Here is a 23,131-nt window from a genome sequence, read left to right on the forward strand (position 1 = left end):
CACGTCCACCGCCACCCCTCTGTCCAAGTGTACCACGTCCACCGCCACCGCTCTGTCCAAGTATACCACGTCCACAGTCACCCCTCTGTCCAAGGATACCACGTCCACCGCCACCCCTCTATCCAAGTATACCACGTCCACCGCCACCCCTCTGTCCAAGTATACCACGTCCCCCACCACCGCTCTGTCCAAGTATACCACGTCCACCGCCACCCCTCTGTCCAAGTGTACCACGTCCACCGCCACCGCTCTGTCCAAGTATACCACGTCCACAGTCACCCCTCTGTCCAAGGATACCACGTCCACCACCACCCCTCTGTCCAAGTATACCACATCCACCGCCACCCCTCTGTCCAAGTAAACCACGTCCACCGCCACCCCTCTGTCCAAGTATACCACGTCCACCACCACCGCTTTGTCCAAGTATACCACGTCCACCGCCACCCCTCTGTCCAAGTATACCACATCCAACGCCACCCCTCTGTCCAAGGATTTGTTAACCTCCAATCTAACCTGTTTCATGATGGTTTATTCCCAGCTCACCTCTACATGTTGTCTACAGTACAAATTTAAGCTTCCACTGATTACAGAATACTAATACTGAGAGTCCTGACCCTTATACTATATAACTTGTACATTACATACTCCTGACCCCTGCACTATATACTCTGTTGTACATTCCATACTCCTGACCCCTGCACTACATACTCTATGTTGTACATTACATACTCCTGACCCTTGCACTATATACTCTATGTTGTACATTACATACTCCTGACCCCTGCACTATATACTCTATGTTGTACATTACATACTCCTGACCCCTGCACTATATACTCTATGTTGTACATTACATACTCCTGACCCCTGCACTATATACTCTATGTTGTACATTACATACTCCTGACCCCTGCACTATATACTCTATGTTGTACATTACATACTCCTGACCCCTGCATTATATACTCTATGTTGTACATTACATACTCCTGACCCCTGCACTATATACTCTATGCTGTACATTACATACTCCTGACCCCTGCACTATATACTCTATGTTGTACATTACATACTCCTGACCCCTGCACTATATACTCTATGTTGTACATTACATTCTCCTGACTTCTGCTCTCCCCCCTCCCCCCACTGCTATATATACACATAATATGGATTCTCTTTTGTTCCCCCATTTCCTCCCAGCTGGACATTTTATATCGGATGATGTGATTGGAGCACAGACTTTTACATGGTGATAGTAATGTGATAACATCCTCCAACTTTGGACCCTTAAACAGAAAGTGATAATGAGGGAGGAGTCAATACCCCAATGATGGTGGTCTTCAGGATCAGTCCAGTCTTCATCTTGGTTGTTCTCCCCCCCATCCTCACTCTCTGACCTCTGGTGGGGCTCAGCCCCGCTGTTCTTCATGACTAAATCATGGACTAAATAAGGAAGTGCAGTACTTCTTGTGTTGGGAAGATGGCGATGAGTGATAGAGGGGGTGGGGACCCTCGTCCTATAATCCCCTCATCACTGTCCCTCCTATAAAAGACAGTTCTGGTTGTTTCCTCACTCTCTGACTAAGGTCCATGAATAAAGAAATGACCTGGTAGGAGATCAGAGGAGCCATTTCCTAGTTCCCTTGAGGGTGGAATTGTAAGCTCCTCAGAGACCAAGCTGCCTGATGTGGGCGGAGTCCTGGTTTGGGGGAACCAATCAGCTCCTGTCTAGTAATCCTCTGTCTTTGTATTTTAGTCCATGGCCAGGAGATGAGGAAAATCTCCGAGGATTGTCTCACTTTGTCTCCAGACTGGAAAGTAGAAGATGAGGACATCACACAGTATAGTCCAGGAGAAAACCTGGCTTCCTCCTATGTCCATCCGTCACCACCCAGTGTAGATGGACCATCGGATTCCTCGTATCCTGAGGAACCTCAGACTGTGCGGGACCGGGCCGGCCCTCCAACAGGGAAGAGGTTCTCCTGTACTGAGTGTGGGAAAGGATTCCGTTATAAATCCAGACTTAATAGGCATAAAAGATGTCACACAGGGGAGAAGCCGTATTCTTGTCCTGAGTGCGGGAAATGTTTTTCAAGGAAGTCTACTCTTTACACACATCAGAGATCTCACACGGGGGAGAAGCCGTATTCTTGTCTTGAGTGCTGGAAATGTTTTTCAGAGATGTCTATACTTCATAAACATCAGAGATCTCACATGGGGGAGAAGCCGTATTCCTGTCCTGAGTGCGGGAAATGTTTTTCACAGAAGTCCAATCTTCACACACATCAGAGATCTCACACAGGGGAGAAGCCGTATTCTTGTCCTGAGTGCGGGAAATGTTTTTCAAGGAAGTCCAATCTTTACACACATCAGAGATCTCACACGGGAGAGAAGCCATATTCCTGTCCTGCGTGTGGGAAATGTTTTTCAGTGAAGTCCCATCTTTACAGACATCAGAGATCTCACACGGGGGAGAAGCCGTATTCTTGTCTTGAGTGCAGGAAATGTTTTTCAGAGAAGTCCATTCTTCAAACACACCAGAGATCTCACACAGGGGAGAAGCGGTATTCTTGTCCTGAGTGCGGGAAATGTTTTTCAAGGAAGTCCCATCTTTACACACATCAGAGATCTCACACGGGGGAGAAGCCGTATTCTTGTCTTGAGTGCAGGAAATGTTTTTCAGATAAGTCCAGTCATCACAGACATCAGAGACTTCACACGGGGGTGAAGCCACTTTCCTGTCCTGAGTGAGGGAATTGTTCCTCACTGAAGTCCTGTCTTCCTGTACATCAGGGGTCCCACACAACACTGGAGGTGTATTAGTGCCTTGAGTGCGGGAAATGTCTTCTAGATGAATGTTGCTGGACATCCCAGCTCTCATGTGGGGAAGAAGCACACCCTGATATACACCTCAGATATACTCCATGGCTGATCTTCTTCATGGAAGAAACAGTTCATAAGGAGATCAGAGGTCCCCAAAGACATGGATGAAGTGTGGGACCTGGTTGGCCATTGATAGCAGGGTAAGAATAAAAATGGAGGCCTGACCAAGAGCACTGGGCTAACTTTTCATTGGGGTGCAGCCTATATGCTAGCAATGGTTTGCACCTAATTGGAAGGGGGTCTGCTGTGCTGGGGGAGGGGTTTATGGGAAGGCTGGAGGAATATATAAACTAGGATGGAGGGGGGAGGGAGAATTTGATTATAATGAGGAAGACAGATCAGAAGGGTCAGTACTTATTGGGGGGTGGAATGGGGAAAGATGGGGGGAGGGCTATGACAGATGGTAAGAAGGTTCCCATGTTACAAATGTCTTGGAAATTCGCTTTAACGAATTTCTCCTTACCGTGAGTACTCGCAGTTGGATGCGCAGAAATCCCCCATAAAGCTGTGCGAATCCCGCTTACCACGACTGCAGCTAAACTACACGATTCCTGCCCATCCAAATACTTTGGTTCTGTTGAGATGTAGGTGATTGGAGCTCCGTTACCCTAGAATGATCACACGACACTCTAAGGCTGGTTGCAATCCACATAAGGGCTGATTTCAGGCTCAGCTCTCTGTTTTATTAAAAATACACACATGCCCCCCACATGAATAAAGTCAATCCCCTCCCACCGAACAATGCAATGGGGATTGCCTATACACAGGATGTACATTCCAATTGGAGCATAGCCTTTCCTATTATCTATCACTGGTCCTCCCCCATGAGTCTTCTGAGGTCAGCAGACTTCCTCCCCTTCCCCCCTATGAGCCATCTGAGGTCATATTTCCTGTCCTACTAGCTTCTATTGGTATGTAAATTCTCTGCACAAGCACTCCCTAAAAATATCAGTCTGTACCTGGATGGGCCCGATACGATCTTTATTAAAACACATCCATCCAAGATACAGTTCAGATTAGCAATGGGTTGTAAGATATGCATAAGCCTACACGTGGAGTTCACACCGCTTGCGCATTGCGTTATGAAGCCCACGTGGTACCATGCTGCTGATATGTGGATACAGGCCCACGGTCTACTGACAGCAGCATTCGCATGGAATGCCGTGGTGGTATACACGCCGGTCTATAAGCGCAGATCTGCCATCTCATCCATTACCAAGCTGAGTACTGTAATACATACATTGTACATGCGCATGGCCCAATTGCAGCCTTCAGAGCTTTAATTAAGCCACACGAGAGACATATGAATAACACGAATATATGACACATTTAAAGTTCGACCAACAATACAAAATTTCCATGACATTCCCTCCTGTTTTATCATATTCTCCTCGTGTCCCTTCTTGATCTTCTTCAGCTTGATGGGTGTAGTCTCAAACTTCAAAGAGTTCCTGTAGTTGTCCCTGAGAATAAAGCTCCACGGGGTACCTGAAACAACAAGACCCGACGCAGACTCGACGCAAACAGGCTTGATTGAAGCGATGATCCTCAAGAGCGTTGGAACCTTCACTACAGGAAGGCTCTTGCAAAAACCACAAACAGACTTGTGGTATGAATAAGGCTTGTGATCCCACGGTGGTCTGGGGAGATCCAGCAACAGATTCTCAAATTGCCCCTGCAGACGGGGCCACACAAGGCTGGTCTCGACCCAGACAGTTTTCCAAATCGCAGACACAAACCATGATGAGGCTTGAAGCTTGCTTGAAGGTCTTGGAGAATGTGGTCTTCAGAGAGATAAATTAGAGGGAAGCCAGGACGTAATCTGTAGAGAAGGTGGATGGTTGGTGAGGTCTTCCTCCGATCAGTGGTTGGAGTGGGATCCCAGGAGCGGGCATGGAGATGTGGTCGTCTGCCCGAGCTTGGTTTACACGGTCGATGAGGCAACAGGAACATCTCACCGCGGCATATAAAAGGCAGATGAAAAAGAGAAGCATCAGGATATACACTCCCACTTCCTTCAACCAAGATCCGATGGAGAACAGGAAATCTCCCAATCCTCCCAAACCCTTGAACGGATTCCAACCCTCACTAGCTATAGCTCTAGCTTTTCCCTGTAGTTCACTAACTTTGTCCATATGGGCCTGGACCTTGTCATCGGTGTCTTCTATCCAAGTACAACAATCCTCTCCGATGAACTCACAGAACCCCCCTTTGGCGGCTAAAAGGTAATCAAGGGCCATCTTCTCCTGAAGCACTAAAATTCCCATCTGCCGTTGTTCTTGGGCAATTTCTCTGACAGCCTCTACGGTCTCGTTAAACATACTATCCACGATGACAGAAAAATTGTTCAGGCGCTTCATAAGTTCTATTCCCCATCCTGTCCATGAGGGGAACCAAGCCCATGCCTGGTCGCCCTCAGAGAACAGCTCTCTGCGAACTCTCCCTGCCATCCTTACCTTCTTGTGGACCATCAACTCTTCATGGTCCATCACTACATAGGATGCGGGGACTAGCTTTATGAGGGCACACGAACCTTTCGCGTTCTGGGGAAATGTTCTATAGGCTGCCGAACCACACAGAAAATAGTATGGACCTGTCAGAGCAGAGCAGGAAGAGTTCCTCGTTCGGCCTCTGGCACTGAGCAACAGTTGCACAGACTGGGGGATTGCTCCCTCAGTCTGCACATCACATCCGTCCTTCCAACACACGTGGTCTGGTCGGTCAGTGTGGTTACTCAGAAGGGAAGTTTGTTTAGTCAGATTGACAGTTATACCTCCCTCACAGGTGGTAGTCCCAACAAACTTGTTACCCGTGCCAAAGCTGATGTTAAAGCACACCTGAGGGCTGCCTAGCTGCCCAGTTACCCATAATGGACTGGTGAGGGCCCTACAGGAGCTAGAGCTAATATTGGTGCTGAAACTGATGTTACCTGCTAAAAATGTGTCATTAAGTTCTACCGACAAATGTCTACGTGGGGGCTGACCAGGGGTCCCTTGCTTTTTCATGCCGACGCGGATGTCATATAGGGCATGAACAGCGGCCATTGCGGACATGTGATGACTGGGTGGGGGCTTAGAGCATACCCAACAGTTGGTTTTGTTGGCGGTTCTGGCTAAACGCAGGTGCATTTTAAATAAAAGGTTGGGGTATCTGCCGTCTTTTCCTCCGTTCACACACATGTATGACATACAAACAAAAAGAAAAAGGAAAATGACACCCCTCATTCTCTGGTGTAGCTGAAAAGCTTCTTGCAGTGGCTTGCGTGCACCCAGTTGTCTCGTCCCTCGATTTTGAGTGAGGTAGGTGTCGTCAGCTGGACTTGGTATGGTCCGGTGAACCGTGGCTCGAGTCCGGTTCTTTGATGTTTCTTTAGGACGACCCAATCACCTGGCTCAATAGAAAGAACACCTGTTATTGTATTTGGATCGGGGAGCGATTCGCGAACCCGATGGTGTATCTTCTGCAGCTCCCGTTGCAGAGATTGCACATAACCTGTAAGCTGTGAATGCAAAGACGACAACTGTTGAGGAAAGTACAACCCTGTTTTGGGAGGTCCCCCAAACAACACCTCGTAGGGTGACAGCCCATGTGGTTGCCAAGGGGCATTCCGGATGGAATAGGGGGCAATGGGGAGACACTCAGGCCAAGGTTTTTGGGTATTGGAAGACGTTCAACCTTACCGCTACTCTCGGGGTGATATGGGGTGTGTCGCCGCTGACTCCAGTTCCACCAAAGAAATGCAGTCGTGTCCTTTGGAAGAGAGATTAGTAGTGGACAAAGAAGACATGTTAGCAGAAGAGGTGTTAGTATTGTTAGTCGTGTTGCAAAATTCAGCACTGTCATTGCTGTCCTCCCCCCCCCTTCTCATCTTCCGACACAGGAAGAAGAGAAGCTGGGTTAAGAATAGTGCATCGTTTGATAGTGAGGTTAGTAGGGGTTAGGAGGGCTTTCCCCTGAGAGGGGTACCTTGCCTTGGATGTCCTGTTTTCGCAGGACCGTTCTTGCTGCACCGGTGTCAGTGAGGCAAGGGAGGGGATATTTTAATTCCTCTAGAAAAAGATGGATCTGGGCCGACACCGATTTGTCAACTTCCTATGAGAATTCATAGGAGTTACTTACCATGGTGGTCATAGGGGCGGAGGACTCATCAGGAATGAACTGCCACCGACCTTTAGGTAATTGGGGACAGCTCCTCCTCATGTGCCCCGTTTGGTGGCACTGGAAGCACCTGGGTGGGGGCCTATCCTTCCTGTGACCCAGATCCCTTGGTTTTTCGTGTGGGGTCTGGGACATAAGAACTTTGGCCTTGTCTTGTTTTCTTCTATCCATTTCCCTCTCTATTGCCGCAAGAGTGGAAAGGATAGCAGGGATAGACATCTCATTATATTCGGGTCGGGCCAGAACCAGCCTTTCCCGAATTTTAGTATCGATGCCTTCCAAAAATTTGGCCCGCAACAGAATGTGCGTCGCGGTCACCTTTACCCCTTCAGTTGGAGCATCAGGTCCAACTTCCAGATCCGCATCCAGTGCCGTCTGCTTGAGACGGCGCCAGAAGCAGGCGCTTTCCTCATTAGGACCCTGGGTGAGCTTCATCATGTCCGTAGTAGAGGTAGCACCATACATTTCTGGAAGCTTTGCCTTTAGCTGTGTACAGAACTCTTTGCCCCCTGAAGTCATCTCCTCATGCGTGGTTATAGAGCACCCTGCAATCACTGTACTGGCCACTTCCATGCCCACCTTTGCCCGTAGGATCTGTGCACAATCTGACCCGCTCATACCATAGCTGAACTGGTTTTGTCCAAACATTCGAGCAAATCCTCTCGGATTGACTCGATAGTCCGGGAGCTCAGCCAGAATAGTGCGGATCTCTGCCGGGGTGAAGGGGACATGCCAAACTACCCGTTCCCCTAAAGTCCGTTCCCCCCGTGCATTGGGAGGACCTTCAAATTGCTGCACCCTGACTGGATAGGCCTCGGTCCGGGAAGAGTGCAAGGGCTGACCCAGCATCATCGGTGGGCTTAGATTAACCACCTCGCTTACTGCACCTTCAGGTTTGAGGTCCCTCAGATCAGGGTATAGCTGGGGGGCAGGGGTCTGATCAGTGGTTCGTAGCGCTTTGATGCAATCCGCCCTGTTTTTTAACCGGGTGTCTATTCCCCTTGATTCACAGATAGTCTGCAAATCGGTTGTTGAGTAGGCTTCATAGTTGGAAACAGAAGGAGCTGGGGTGAAGCAGGGAGAAGGGAGAGGTAGAGGCAGAGGCTGAGGCATAGAGACAGAAGACACAGAAGGTATGTCAAGAGTGACGTCACTAACAGAAGAGACAGGTGCAGTTATACTTATCTCAGCCACTGTTGGTTGTTGGGGGACCCCAGTAGACCCTGATCCTGCCTGCCTTAGTAGAGTCAGCCCTGAAAGAGCTTCCTCCACCTCTGACACTGGATCCTCCTGTTTTATTCCCTCTGGAGGCCAGGTATACATCACCTGGTTCTTCCGGACAGACACCAGTTTATGTATGCCCTGCTTCCCTAATCGGATTGACCTGTGAAGCCATAGCTGTGCGATCTCTAGTTCTGACGCCTGCATCCGTGGTTCAAATTCAGAGATGAATTTTTCCCACCTCCATGCGTCAAATGTACCTTCCCGGGGAATTTCCCATCTGGTACCCTTCGACCATTTATTCCACCTTTTGAGGGGTTCTGTAGACTTCCCCCCCAAACTCACCTTCATCAGTTGTGCAGCTGTCCTTACCCTGAAGAGGGCTGGTTCCCCCTCTCTCTTCATGGACTGACTACTGCCCATCGTGACTAGTCACTGGTATATATCCCGCGTCCGGGTACCTGTTTACCCCCTGGAGCACTCGGTGGGATCCTACCGAGAGGCCTGATTCCACCACTTTCCCAGCACAGCGTAATTTATGTGATACTTATCGATCACCCGAAGCGCATCAAATGGCGGTCAGACTGAGAGCACACCTCCCACTCCCACAGCGTAATTTATGTGATCCTGACCACCCGAAGTGTTTGTGGTAACCAGGACTTCCCTGGACCGCCCACTCGCACAGCGTAATTTATGTGGTTCTCATCACCCACTGTGTTTGGCAGGCCACACCGCACAATGATGAAAGTGGCTTTTCTCTCCCTGCACACAGTAGCTAACACAAGTCAAAACAAAAAGAGGGGTTCTTGGATGTTACTTAGGGGTCACTGGTTGGGCAGAAACCTGCTAACTGACCTTTAGGAAATTTGTGTAAAAAGAAAAAAACTTTCCTAATACACACAGAAAAACCCTTTTTCAACCTGAAAAACTGTTAAAAAGGACAAAGTGGATCCTTATGAAAAACACGGGACGTTTCACAGTAAAACAATTACACCGAGGTAAACCGAAAAACTGCGCCAAAAGTAACCTTGTTGCTGACTCAAAAATCACTCCTATCAGCACCGCTAAACGATCCACGTTATACACGCAATCTTTACTGCAACCACCTAGAACCGTTTACACAAAAAGTCTGCTGGACGTGAAACACGCGACACAGCAGCTTAAAACAAACCCGCTTTACAATAAGGAACTACTTTTAACAGGAAAAACACAAGAAAAACATAATCACTATACAAGAAATCTATGTGCAAAAACCCAGACTTCACCGCGCTCATTAAATGTGGAACACGTGAAGGGAAAACTCGCTTAATACACTTTAAATTGGCTGGCAATACGCAAATTTAAAGCTAAAAGCAAACAAATGAAACTGTAAAAAATTTGGATTAAAAACACAATATGGGTCAAATGCATATAGGAAACTTCATGCACATTGCATAGAGATTACTGCACATTTGGTAGCCAACAAAATGGCCACCAAACAAAAGGAGTCCATGTGGTTTGTCAAGAAGATGACCCCCCACAGAGGAGCACATGGCAGATACTAGAATGACCCCCCACAGAGGAGCACACGGCAGACTCTAGCCTCAAAATTGCCTCTTACATAAAACAGACTTTTAGACAGAACATACACTGGACAATTACACAACAATATGAAGCACACATACAACACAATTTGGGCACAATCACAGAACGGACATAAAACACCAACATATCACACTAACATGCACATGTAACAAAAAGGACCCCCTGCTGCATGCTTGCTGGGAGCAGTGGTACCACAAAACATTGTACAGATCACATAACACAGATCTTACAACAGTTAACAATTAACCTAAGCCTTTCAGCACTGTAATAATTACCTCACGTGGAGGGGGGTAAAGCAATCACCACAGTACCTACAACCCGCAAATACTTACCTAACACTATGCAACAACTTTTACCCACTAAAACATATACCCGTTTAATTTTTGGTTGGAAGATTTTTTAAACTTGACCAAATCCAGCCAACCAAAACCCCCCCCTCTGCTGCGTTCCGCAGAGACAAACCCTTGTCTTTCACCCACAAATCAAGAGTTTAGGACAAAAAACGAGGTCCTTGTTAAGCGGTATTTCTTGTTAGCTAACAGAGAGCGAAATCAGCCACACGAACACGCAAAAAGCGATCCTCTTAATGGCAGAGAGACCTGAAATGTGCCGGCATACTTTTTGCTAGTTCATGATGGCCATTCCCCCCTCGTTCTAGGTTAGCTACGCAAGAATACGCGTTAGTATCCACCAGGCTCGCCAAACTGTCTTGGAAATTCGCTTTAACGAATTTCTCCTTACCGTGAGTACTCGCAGTTGGATGCGCAGAAATCCCCCATAAAGCTGTGCGAATCTCGCTTACCACGACTGCAGCCAAACTACACGATTCCTGCCCATCCAAATACTTTGGTTCTGTTGAATTTGTGGGTGATGGAGCTCCGTTACCCTGGAATGATCACACGACACTCTAAGGCTGGTTGCAACTCACATAAGCGCCCGCTTTAGGCTCAGCTCTCTGTTTTTATTAAGAATACACACATGCCCCCCACATGAATAAAGTCAAACCCTCCCACCGAACAATACAATGGGGATTGCCTATACAGAGGATATACATTCCAATTGGAGCATAGCCTTTGCTATTATCTATCACTGGTCCTCCCCCATGAGTCTTCTGAGGTCAGCAGACTTCCTCCCCTTCCCCCCTATGAGCCATCTGAGGTCATATTTCCTGTCCTACTAGCTTCTATTGGTATGCAAAATTCTCTGCACAAGCACTCCCTAAAAATATCAGTCTGTACCTGGATGGGCCCGATACGATCTTTATTAAAACACATCCATCCAAGATACAGTTTCAAGTTGGTAATGGGTTGTAAGATATGCATAAGCCTACACGTGGAGTTCACACCGCTTGCGCATTGCGTTATGAAGCCCACGTGGTACCATGCTGCTGATATGTGGATACAGGCCCACGGTCTACTGACAGCAGCATTCGCATGGAATGCCGTGGTGGTATACACGCCGGTCTATAAGCGCAGATCTGCCATCTCATCCATTACCAAGCCGAGTACTGTAATACATACATTGTACATGCGCATGGCCCAATTGCAGCCTTCAGAGCTTTAATTAAGCCACACGAGAGACATATGAATAACACGAATACATGACACATTTAAAGTTCGACCAACAATACAAAATTTCCATGACAGTTACATGTGCATATGTGTAAACAGTTTAGAAACTGACCTTCTGGGATGTTGGCCTCAGCATCCAGAGGGGGCTGGAGCTCCCCCATAGCAGGTGGGGCATTGGGAAGTACAACTACATGAAGAGTAACAAAAAAAAGACACCGTAAAGATGCGAGTCCTGACATTTGACAAACACATGGATGTTAAACAGTCACATAGTACAGGCCCCGGTAGTAAGTCCTAGCACTAACCAACATAGCAAAGTCCTCTTTCGGTTTGGGTTACTAAACTAGATGACCAGAAGAGCTTAAGGACAAATTCAGCAAGCTGCTCATATCCTACAATGCTGACATACTCTCTGGATGTCCATTGACGATGTTTCAGATCACCTTAGGATGTAACCCAAATGTTACAGCTGACAGCCATGATAAGGAACAGTCTTCCTTGCCAGTGGTGTGGTGCCAGCATTCCAATGTTGGAGAGGCTTGCTCTTGACAAGAGGAATTGGCTCACACACATCAGCTTAGCTACGCTTACACTACAGTAATAGTGGAAACACTCATTGGTCATCCCTTGCAGCCATTCCCACTTTCCTTTCTGGGGTCTACAATAGAGTGACGTCAATCATCCCAAAGCAAAGGTCACAGGTCGGCAGCAGATCTGAAGCTTCCCAGGAAGATGTCACAAGGTCTAAGTCTTTGACAGTCTAGCTGTAAAAGGGTTCAGTCCATACAATATTCTCCTCCCCTATGCCAAAACACAAATGCCCCCTCGAGTGTTAACACATGCACACTGCAAGGTGGCATTTGTAGCTTGGAGCAGATTGGGAATCACAAACAAAAATAAGTCTGGTGCCAGGCTTACCACCCTTTACCCAACACACCTCATGTGACACCCCCACACATAGACACTGTCCAAAAGCAAATATTGTAAAGTTGATCACATTCACACAAATGGGACATACCTGGGTCCTGGGGCTCAGGGGAACTGGAGGAGAGTTGACCCTCCTCCAAAGACTCCACCTCTTCCTCCTCCTCCTCCTCCATCTATTCTCTCCTGGGGGCTCTGGAGTGCAGCCACTCCCTTTCTGAGTGCCAGTTAACTTGAAAAAAACACAAGCAAAAGAGCTCCACATGTCAGTATAATTTGAGGCTTTGTAAACTTAAGAGTTTACTACAAACACACACACTGTTGAAACCAAGCCTTACATTCTCTCAGACTTGAAGTACAAGGTGCAGACTAACTCCAGATAAGTTTGGATAGTGTATGACCCTAGGGAGCCATGGAAGTCCAAGAAAGTCGAACGTGAAATTCTGGCTCATGAACGTCCAAATAGAAGAGGGTGCACTCATGAAAATGAACAAAGTCCAATCTTTATGTCGGACATTGTAAGGGGTTGTGGTGTTAACAGCCACTGTGCCCTTAGCTGCAACCTTTTCAAAGGTTGACACAAGGGAAAGGCCTTAACCATTGTATATTCAAAGACACACAACTCAGAACACTTCCCAAACACTAATAGCCGAGAAGCTCCTCAGAGATAGGCTCTCCCACCCCTCTGCTAGTGTATTTTGGGGGCACATATCTTGTGTTGGATGGTCATTGGAAATTTAGTCAAAAGGCCAAAGTTTCTTGCCTTCATGCATTCACAGCATGAAAACCCCACTGCTTGGCATCCTCCTCAGGCCCCCAAAATACTGACCTGCTGCCAATTATCATCCCATGCTGTGCTACAGAGTAGAACTTGGTCTCCAAAAGGTATGGATGTGTACAGGCCTACACATATTGAGCTAATAACTGCCTGGCCACTACACTAGGATCCACATTGGAAGCTGTATTCTCAAAACTGCTTGAGCATGTGTTGTAAGGAAGCAAGCAATATTACTTAAAGTATTACTAAACCCACAACAGTCCAAGCAGTGTAAATATGCAGTAAAGCATCCTTGTTATACTCGCTGTGTAACCTAAGGGGTTAATACTCTGTCTTGTGTAAGAAGGCTGTTTGATCCTGTCTTCTCTGCCCCTCGTCTTGTTGAAATGACCAACTGATACAGACTGAATCCGTAATCACATGCACATGCTCAGTTTGCTGTGCATTGCTATACTTTTTGGGTGTTGGTTTGGGGAGGGTGCATGTGATCAGCACAGGGCCAATCAGCACTGTTCACATAGAGGGCCAGAAGATTCACATCCTCCTAGAGCAGAAAGAAAAATACTCAAAGTTTAAACCGAGCTCTGCTGAAGTCACAAGACTGCTCTAACTGCTGATGCAAAAAGGTATTTAGCTGTTTTTATGCCCTTAAATACTTGCATTGCCATGTTCTGTTTACTGCGGGAGACCAGAGTGAATTCTGGGTCCAAGGAGAGCGGATATAGTTAATGCAGGGTCTGCGTAGACCAGATAGAGTGAATTCTGGGTCCAGGGAGAGCGGATATAGGTAATGCAGGGTCTGCGTAGACCAGATAGAGTGAATTCTGGGTCCAGGGAGAGCGGATATAGTTAATGCAGGGTCTGCGTAGACCAGACAGAGTGAATTCTGGGTCCAGGGAGAGCGGATATAGTTAATGCAGGGTCTGCGTAGACCAGATAGAGTGAATTCCAGGTCCAGGGAGAGCGGATATAGTTAATGCAGGGTCTGCGTAGACCAGACAGAGTGAATTCTGGGTCCAGGGAGAGCGGATATAGTTAATGCAGGGTCTGCGTAGACCAGATAGAGTGAAATCTGGGTCCAGGGAGAGCGGATATGGTTAATGCAGGGTCTGCGTAGACCAGATCGAGTGAATTCTGGGTCCGGGGAGAGCGGATATAGTTAATGCAGGGTCTGCGTAGACCAGATAGAGTGAATTCTGGGTCCAGGGAGAGCGGATATAGTCAATGCAGGGTCTGCGTAGACCAGATAGAGTGAATTCTGGGTCCAGGGAGAGCGGATATAGTTAATGCAGGGTCTGCGTAGACCAGACAGAGTGAATTCCGGGTCCAGGGAGAGCGGATATAGGTAATGCAGGGTCTGCGTAGACCAGATAGAGTGAATTCTGGGTCCAGGGAGAGCGGATATAGTTAATGCAGGGTCTGCGTAGACCAGATAGAGTGAATTCTGGGTCCAGGGAGAGCGGATATAGTTAATGCAGGGTCTGCGACGACCAGACAGAGTGAATTCTGGGTCCAGGGAGAGCGGATATAGTCAATGCAGGGTCTGCGTAGACCAGATAGAGTGAATGTGGGCTTCGGGGTTTAGTTACACTCTAAGCCTGACATACATAGATTAAAAGGGAAGTCCAGCCCAAGATTTTTGGACTGTACCTCTCCTGTGGATTACAGAAGTGTAGTTCATTTGGCACTCCTGCGACACATTTTCAGGGGACAGCTGCATTCTATTCACTGAAGTCACACAGCATGGCCAGACTGGATCAAGATCCCGACTTTCAAGTCATGATATACTGCAGACTCTGGAGCAGCAACTGGATCAGCCTAGCCACGAATAACAAAGAGTTTTAGCCTGCCAGTGCCTCCCCCTCCACAGCACAGTAAGTGCTGGGGGGTTGAGCTGACAGAAAACATGTGATTGCAGATGTCACAGCATGCCTGATCTCCCAGAAACCCCCAACCCCTCCTGGTGCCTGTGTCCCCTCACCCACCCCTTCTCATCCTGTAGCAGCCTTTGAAGTTGGGCTGCACAGGATGAGAAGTGTCACTTCTTCCCCCCTGCTGCTTGTCACTTCCTCCCATCCTGCAAAGCCCCATGGGAGGAAGGTGACCCCCTGCGGCCCATGGGAGGAAGGTGACCCCCTGCGGCCATACAGCCAGGAGAGGGATAGCCTCCCACCAGGGGGTTCCGGAGCAGGGCCGTCGTCCTGTCGCTGTGCGCCCCCCCGGCGGCGCTAGCATGGGTGCGAGGCTTCCCACACCTGCACCCGCCGGAGATAAAGAGAGCAAGGCCCGTGTCAAGAGGGCGTGCCTCGTTGCCCGGGCAACGCAGCACTGGGCTGGACGTTGCCAGGGCAACAGGGAGCCAACACAGGATTCTCCCAGGTGTTTTGTCTGCTGCGAAGCTGCTGGGAGGTCTGCACTGAGGCGAGACCCCCGCAGCCACTCTGCATAATACTCTGGGGATACCAGGATTATTAGCCGCTGAACACTCTGCTAATACTCGGGGCTCAGGAGGAGTACCCGCTGCTACACTGCCTAATACTGTGAGGCCAGGATTGCAAGTGTTGCAGTGTGCTGTAGAAGTGGACCCTCTGCTGTGTGCTGATAAGTGTCGCCCCCTGTTGTAGGCCGCTGTGAGCCAGGAAAACCCCTGCCGGAACTGTGAGTGTTTGTGCCCCTGTTTTCCTCCCCTGTATGGAAGGGCTGTGAACTCTCCCTCCTTTCCCTTCCCTGCCTGGATTACAATTTAACAGAGACTCTAAGTTTGCCCTTCTTGGGGCCAAATTACAATTTTTTGGGGAGCCATCCCTGCTCTTCCCCTGCCCTGAGAACTTGGACGCTACCTTCATACCCAAATTGAGTGACTGTCCTAATTCAAGAAAGCTTTGTGTGTTTATCATCTGCTCTGTGTGTTTGGTCCTGCCTACGCTCCATCACAGCAGAGTTACCACCCTTACAACCTAGGGGGGACAGATGAAGTATTGGACCAATGCTTCAACCACCTAGGTAAGTTGCAGTAGTGGAAACAAAAACAAGGCCAACTTAGATAAGAAACTACAGTCCGGCCAATATTAAGCAGTCAAATTAGCCTACAGCTATGGTCAGCATGATTGTACAGAAGGTAAATCACCAAACACATTGAAGGTACTTACTAGAGATGAGCGAATCGAACCAGGCGAACCGGAATTCGAGTCGAATTTCAGGAAATATTCGATTCGCGTCGAATCCGAAATTTTGCCTACTTCGGGTGCGCGAATCGAACATTTCCCGATCAGCCGGCAAAAGTGTCCCTGCAGTGAGCTCCGCTATTTCTGACAGTTCTCTGACAGAAGGAACACATGTTTAGCGGTTGAAACATTGTATCTATTAGTTTACATTTAGGATACAGATGTTTCAACCGCTGTACATGTGAAGAAGCTGTCAGAGAACTGTCAGAAATAGAGGAACTCTGCACATACACTTTTTGCCGGCTTGGAATTATTCTTCTTTTCATCCTACTTCTTCTTCTTCTTCTTCTTCATCCTCATCCTCATCCTCTTCTTCTGAGGATGAGGATGAGGATGAAGAAGAAGAAGAAGAAGTAGGATGAAAAGAAGAATAATTCCAAGCCGGCAAAAAGTGTATGTGCAGAGTTCCTCTATTCTGCAGATACACTTAGAGGAGCTCTGCACATACACTTTTTGCCGGCTTGGAATTAATCTTATTTTTATCCTACTTCTTCTTCTTCTTCATCCTCATCCTCATCCTCAGAAGAAGAAGAAGAGGATGAGGATGAAGAAGAAGAAGAAGAAGTATGATGAAAATAAGAATAATTCCAAGCCGGCAAAAAGTGTATGTGCAGAGTTCCTCTATTCTGCAGATACACTTAGAGGAGCTCTGCAGATACACTTAGAGGAACTCTGCACATACACTTTTTGCCGGAAACCGCTGTATGGAGGGAATGTCCCAGAACTGTCAGAAATAGACTATTTCTGACAGTTCTGGGACATTCACTCCATACAGCGGTTTCAACCGCTGTATGGAGGGAATGTCATAGAACTGTCAGAAATAGACTATTAATGACAGTTCTGGGACTGTCCTTCCATACAGCGGTTGAAACATTGTATCTATTTGTTTCCATAAATGGATCCATTTATGGAAACAAATAGATACAATGTTTCAACCGCTGTATGGAAGGAATGTCCCAGAACTGTCATAAATAGTCTATTTCTGACAGTTCTATGACATTCCCTCCATACAGCGGTTGAAACCGCTGTATGGAGTGAATGTCCCAGAACTGTCAGAAATAGACAGAAACTGTCACAGAACTGTCCTTCTTCTCATCCTTCTTCTCATCCTTCTTCTCATCCTTCTCCTTCTTCTCATCCTTCTCCTTCTTCTCATCCTTCTCCTTCTCCTTCTCCTTCTTCTCATCCTTCTCCTTCTTCTCATCCTTCTTCTCATCCTTCTCCTTCTTCTCATCCTTCTCCTTCTCCTTCTTCTCATCCTTCTCCTTCTTCTCATCCTTCTCCTTCTCCATCTTCTCATCCTTCTCCTTTTCCTTCTTCTCATCCTTCTCCTTCTGCTTCTCCTTCTTCTCATCCTTCTCCTTCTTCTCATCCTTCTCCTTCTTCTCATCCTTCTCCTTCTCCTTCTTCTCATCCTTCTCCTTCTTCTCATCCTTCTCCTTCTTCTCATCCTTCTCCTTCTTCTCATCCTTCTCCTTCTCCTCATCCTTCTCCTTCTTCTCATCCTTCTCCTTCTCCTTCTTCTCATCCTTCTCCTTCTCCTTCTTCTCATCCTTCTCCTTCTCCTTCTTCTCATCCTTCTCCTTCTCCTTCTTCTCATCCTTCTCCTTCTTCTCATCTTTCTCCTTCTCCTTCTCCTCATCCTTCTCCTTCTCCTTCTTCTCATCCTTCTCCTTCTTCTCATCCTTCTCCTTCTTCTCATCCTTCTCCTTCTCCTTCTTCTCATCCTTCTCCTTCTCCTTCTTCTCATCCTTCTCCTTCTCCTTCTTCTCATCCTTCTCCTTCTTCTCATCCTTCTCCTTCTTCTCATCCTTCTCCTTCTCCTTCTTCTCATCCTTCTCCTTCTTCTCATCCTTCTCCTTCTTCTCATCCTTCTCCTTCTTCTCATCCTTCTCCTTCTTCTTCTTCTCATCCTTCTCCTTCTTCACATCCTTCTCCTTCTTCTCATCCTTCTCCTTCTTCTCATCCTTCTCCTTCTTCTCATCCTTCTCCTTCTCCTTCTTCTCATCCTTCTCCTTCTTCTCATCCTTCTCCTTCTCCTCATCCTTCTCCTTCTTCTCATCCTTCTCCATCTTCTCATCCTTCTCCTTCTCCTTCTTCTCATCCTTCTCCTTCTCCTTCTTCTCATCCTTCTCCTTCTCCTTCTTCTCATCCTTCTCCTTCTTCTCATCCTTCTCCTTCTCCTTCTTCTCATCCTTCTCCTTCTCCTTCTTCTCATCCTTCTCCTTCTCCTTCTTCTCATCCTTCTCCTTCTCCATCTTCTCATCCTTCTCCTTCTTCTCATCCTTCTCCTTCTTCTCATCCTTCTCCTTCTCCTTCTTCTCATCCTTCTCCTTCTCCTTCTTCTCATCCTTCTCCTTCTCCTTCTTCTCATCCTTCTCCTTCTCCTTCTTCTCATCCTTCTCCTTCTTCTCATCCTTCTCCTTCTTCTCATCCTTCTCCTTCTCCCTCTTCTCATCCTTCTCCTTCTCCTTCTTATCATCCTTCTCCTTCTCCTTCTTCTCATCCTTCTCCTTCTCCTTCTCCTTCCTCATCTCCAAGGGCATTTAAATTAAAGGTACAGTGTTCTGCACTAATTTAAAGGCTCTCTGAAGCCTAGAAACCCTTTTTATAAGTCATCTTCGTAGCGAAGAAATTCGCATTGAATCGAATTTCACACTGGAATTCGCCGAATCAGCCGAATCGAATTTGTGAGAAATTCGCTCATCTCTAGTACTTACAGTGGACCTGAGGGGGAGACCACTCCTCCCTCTGCTCTTCCTCCAGCTCACCCTCTTCCAATATGGCTGGAGCTACACAAACAACAAGAAAGAACAAAACCAACACATTGCAAACATCAAATTGACATAATGCACACAGAGAACAGGCAAGCACATCCAAGGCACTTACAGTGAGCTGGAGGTGAAGGGGCCTCCTGGTGCAGTCCAAATTCTGGAGGTGGCTGGTGGGCCTCCTCTTCCTCCAGAGAAAACCTTGCTTGAACTACACAAACAAGAAAGGACAATAATAACCCCTTTGAGAGAGCCAAGGACAACAAGGAACACAGAGAACAGACAAGCACATTCAATGAACTCACAGTGTGCCTCAGAAGAGGTATCCTCCTCCTCTTCCTCTTCCAACATGGCTGTTTTTTTTTTTTTTTTTTAAGTCCGCAAACGTGCAACTATAACGAAAAAACCCGTAAGTGTTCACAAAAAAGTGCAAGTGCAAACCACCACACAAAAAGTGCACTTAAGGGTGTGCTTTTGTCCTACCCCCGAAGGGGTTGGACCGTTACACTGATCCCCCGGGGCACGAAGATCCTGACAGGGACAAGGTTCCCATTTGGTCCTCCTGGCCAAAAGGCCTGGTGGACCACCGTTCCTTATGTCCAGCCGAAGCCGGACATCCAGTACTAGGCCAGGGGGTTCTCCCGAAGAGAAAACCCCCTAGGGACAGGGGAGGAAGGAACCGTATGGCCACACATCCTCCCCCTAGACTTCAGGGCAGGCCCGAGGACCCATACCCTCCATCCTATGAAAAAAAACACACACAAAAGTAAAAAGTGACAAACGTGGGGTGAGGAAAAATAAATAAATAATTAAATAAATCTATAAAAATAATAAAAAGTGTCGTGCCCAAATTGTGCACTGACCAGACCCTGAGGCCTGTAGCAAAAAAATTGCCCAGAACTTGACCAAAAGGCCCGGTCCTAGAGGCGCAGTGCAAAAAGTGTTTAAACTCGGTGACCATGTGCTCATTCGCAACGTGGGATCCCACACCCAAGTGCTACTCAGAGCACCCCTGAGGCGACTACTCAGGGGGCACCTAGTTTGCGGACTCTCTGCCTTCCCAGCCCCTGGCCAGACCAAGGTAGACCGTCCAAATCAGGAGGTAACTGGGTCCTTCAGACGTTCCAAAGGAGAATTACTCCCGAGGCCCCAGAACGAATCATGGCGCTCCCCGGTTTCTGTCCTCCCCGTAATAGCCATCCAGACCCCCATCATTCCAGTGAGGGTACTATACAACAACCATCCCCGCAAAGCTAGAATGGTCGGGAGCACCCCCACTGGACACTGATAAGAACAGATACTACACTTGATCTTAGCCAAAAGGCCGAGAACATGGCTGGTGCTACATAAACAACAAGATAGAACAGAACACATTGCAGACATCAAAGTTACATAATGCACAGAGAGAATAGGCAAGCACATCCAAGACACTTACAGTGAGCTGGAGGTGAGGGAGTCTCCGGCAGAACAGGCGACCGTGGAGACGGGGTGGTGGTGCCGCCGCTGCTGCCGCTTCCTCCTCCTCCTCCACTGGAGGCAACCTTGCTGGTACTACACAAACAAGAAAGAACAACAACAACAACCCCTTTGAGAGAGCCAAGGACAACAAGGAACACAGAGAACAGACAAGCACATTCAATGCACTTACAGTGAGCCTGAGAGGATGTGCCCTCCTCCTCCTCATCCCCCTCTTCCAACATAGCTGGTGTTACATAAACAACAAGATAGAACACAACAAACACATTGCACATATCAAAGTTACATAATGCACACAGAGCACAGCCAATCACATTCAAGGCACTTACGGTGGCCCTCCTCTTCACTCTCTTGTTCTACAAAAAGAATAACACAGAATCGGAACATTACTAACCTAAAAACATGGCAGAAGATTTCTCATAAACATGTGTGCCAAAGCTAGGGCCACAGGGCTGAATGACAACTGTCCATTTCCTGGTGTCAGGCCACACATACAGGCACAATTGCGTTTGTGTCCCTAATTTGTTATGTTTTGACTTTGGATGTACATCCACTGGGGCAGACTGTATCCTTTTCCACAACTTTGTCCACTGCACTACAGCAGATAGCAAGTCATGGTAGGAGGATGATTTGTTAAGTTTGTTGATCATGTATTTGCTATGCAATGACATGATCACAATGTCAATTTAGATATTAGGAACTCTTGGAAGTCCTAATGGGATTGGACCACACTTATCACATGGTATTTGGACCAATCACAGCACCCTGGTCAATATGATTGGCTGCAGACTATATATACCAGATCATAAAAAAGGCCACATGGCAGTAATGTAAGCAAGTCAAGACAATGTTAAACATTTCCGTTACAATGATTCCCAATGTAAGGACATGGCAAGATTGTCAGGATTACTAACCCAAAATCCCCCCAGATGTGCCCTCTCTATAATACTGTATTCATGTGTTAATGTTTTAATAATAACTAGAGATGAGCGAATTTTTCAAAAATTCGATTCGCCTGATTCGCCAAATTTTCTGAAAAAATTTGATTCGATTCGAATTTATTCGCCGCAAATTTTACTTATAAAAAGGGTTTCTAGGCTTCAGAGAGCCTTTATATTAGTGCAGAACACTGTACCTTTAATTTAAATGCCCTTGGAGTCTGCTGGGGAAGAGAAATAATACTGTCAGTCAGTATGACATGCAGATGAGTGCCGTCGATCTTAGAATCACCGCACACTTCACTCATTTGGGCAGTCACGGGGCCAAAGAAGAAGAAGGAGAAGAAGAAGAAGAAGAATGAAAAGAATGAAAAGAAGAAGAAGAAGAAGAATGAAAAGAATGATAAGAAGAAGAAGAAGAATGAAAAGAATGAGAAGAAGAAGAAGAAGAAGAAGAATGAAAAGAATGAAAAGAAGAAGAAGAATGAAAAGAATGAAAAGAAGAATGAAAAGAAGAATGAAAATAAGAAGAAGAATGAAAAGAAGAATGAAAAGAATGAAAAGAAGAATGAAAATAAGAAGAAGAATGAAAAGAATGAAAAGAATGAAAAGAAGAATGAAAATAAGAAGAAGAATGAAAAGAAGAATGAAAAGAATGAAAAGAAGAATGAAAAGAAGAAGAAGAATGAAAAGAAGAATGAAAAGAATGAAAATAAGAATGAAAATAAGAAGAAGAATGAAAAGAAGAATGAAAATAAGAAGAAGAATGAAAGAAGAATGAAAAGAATGAAAAGAAGAATGAAAAGAATGAAAAGAAGAATGAAAAGAAGAAGAAGAATGAAAAGAATGAAAAGAAAAATGAAAATAAGAAGAAGAATGAAAAGAAGAATGAAAAGAATGAAAAGAAGAATGAAAAGAATGAAAAGAAGAATGAAAATAAGAAGAAGAATGAAAAGAAGAATGAAAAGAATGAAAAGAAAAATGAAAAGAAGAAGAAGAATGAAAAGAAGAATGAAAAGAATGAAAAGAAGAATGAAAAGAATGAAAAAAAGAATGAAAATAAGAAGAAGAATGAAAAGAAGAATGAAAAGAAGAATGAAAAGAAGAAGAAGAATGAAAAGAAAAATGAAAAGAATGAAAAGAAGAATGAAAAGAATGAAAAGAAGAATGAAAATAAGAAGAAGAATGAAAAGAAGAATGAAAAGAATGAAAAGAAGAATGAAAATAAGAAGAAGAATGAAAAGAAGAATGAAAAGAATGACAAGAAGAATGAAAAGAATGAAAAGAAGAATGAAAAGAATGACAAGAAGAATGAAAAGAAGAATGAAAATAAGAAGAAGAATGAAAAGAATGAAAAGAAGAATGAAAATAAGAAGAAGAATGAAAAGAAGAATGAAAAGAATGAAAAGAAGAATGAAAATAAGAAGAAGAAGAATGAAAATAAGAATAATTCCAGTAAAGCAAAAAGTGTTTCTGCAGAGTTCCTCTATTTCTGACAGTTCTCTGACAGTTCTTTCACATTTACAGCGATTGAAACATTGTATCTATTTGTTTCCTAATAAAAACATCTGTATCCTAAATGGAAACAAATACATACAATGTT

General features: G+C 46.1%; 2 protein-coding genes and 1 pseudogene across 6 annotated transcripts; 1 reads left to right on the plus strand and 2 right to left on the minus strand.

Annotated features, from left to right (window-relative positions):
• Nucleotides 1–1,770: 1,770 nt before the first annotated feature.
• LOC149443076 (uncharacterized) lies at nt 1,771–3,117 on the plus strand. The gene has a single exon (XM_089655930.1). The coding sequence runs from the start codon at nt 1,771–1,773 to the stop codon at nt 2,749–2,751; it is 981 nt and encodes a 326-aa protein (XP_089512056.1). The 3' UTR covers nt 2,752–3,117.
• Nucleotides 3,118–3,519: 402 nt separating this feature from the next.
• On the minus strand, nt 3,520–20,871 carry LOC149443077 (uncharacterized). Of its 5 annotated transcripts, none has more exons than XM_089655923.1 (8): nt 20,763–20,871; nt 20,550–20,665; nt 19,420–19,506; nt 19,233–19,325; nt 19,064–19,135; nt 12,436–12,573; nt 11,530–11,604; nt 3,520–6,274 (listed from the first exon to the last, which is right to left on the minus strand). In XM_089655923.1, the coding sequence occupies exons 1-8, from the start codon at nt 20,863–20,865 to the stop codon at nt 6,104–6,106; spliced, it is 855 nt and encodes a 284-aa protein (XP_089512049.1). In that variant the 5' UTR covers nt 20,866–20,871; the 3' UTR covers nt 3,520–6,103. The 5 variants fall into 5 exon arrangements, with proteins under 5 accessions (XP_089512049.1, XP_089512051.1, XP_089512050.1 ...); XM_089655926.1 differs by having other exon boundaries at nt 6,133–6,270; XM_089655925.1 differs by lacking the exon at nt 19,420–19,506.
• On the minus strand, nt 20,335–20,450 carry LOC149443078 (U2 spliceosomal RNA; annotated as a pseudogene).
• Nucleotides 20,872–23,131: the final 2,260 nt, after the last annotated feature.

This window comes from Staurois parvus, unplaced genomic scaffold, assembly GCF_062004578.1.
Source record: "Staurois parvus isolate SC_StPar_1 unplaced genomic scaffold, SC_StPar_1.0 ptg000877l, whole genome shotgun sequence".
NCBI classification, from domain to species: Eukaryota; Metazoa; Chordata; class Amphibia; order Anura; family Ranidae; genus Staurois; species Staurois parvus.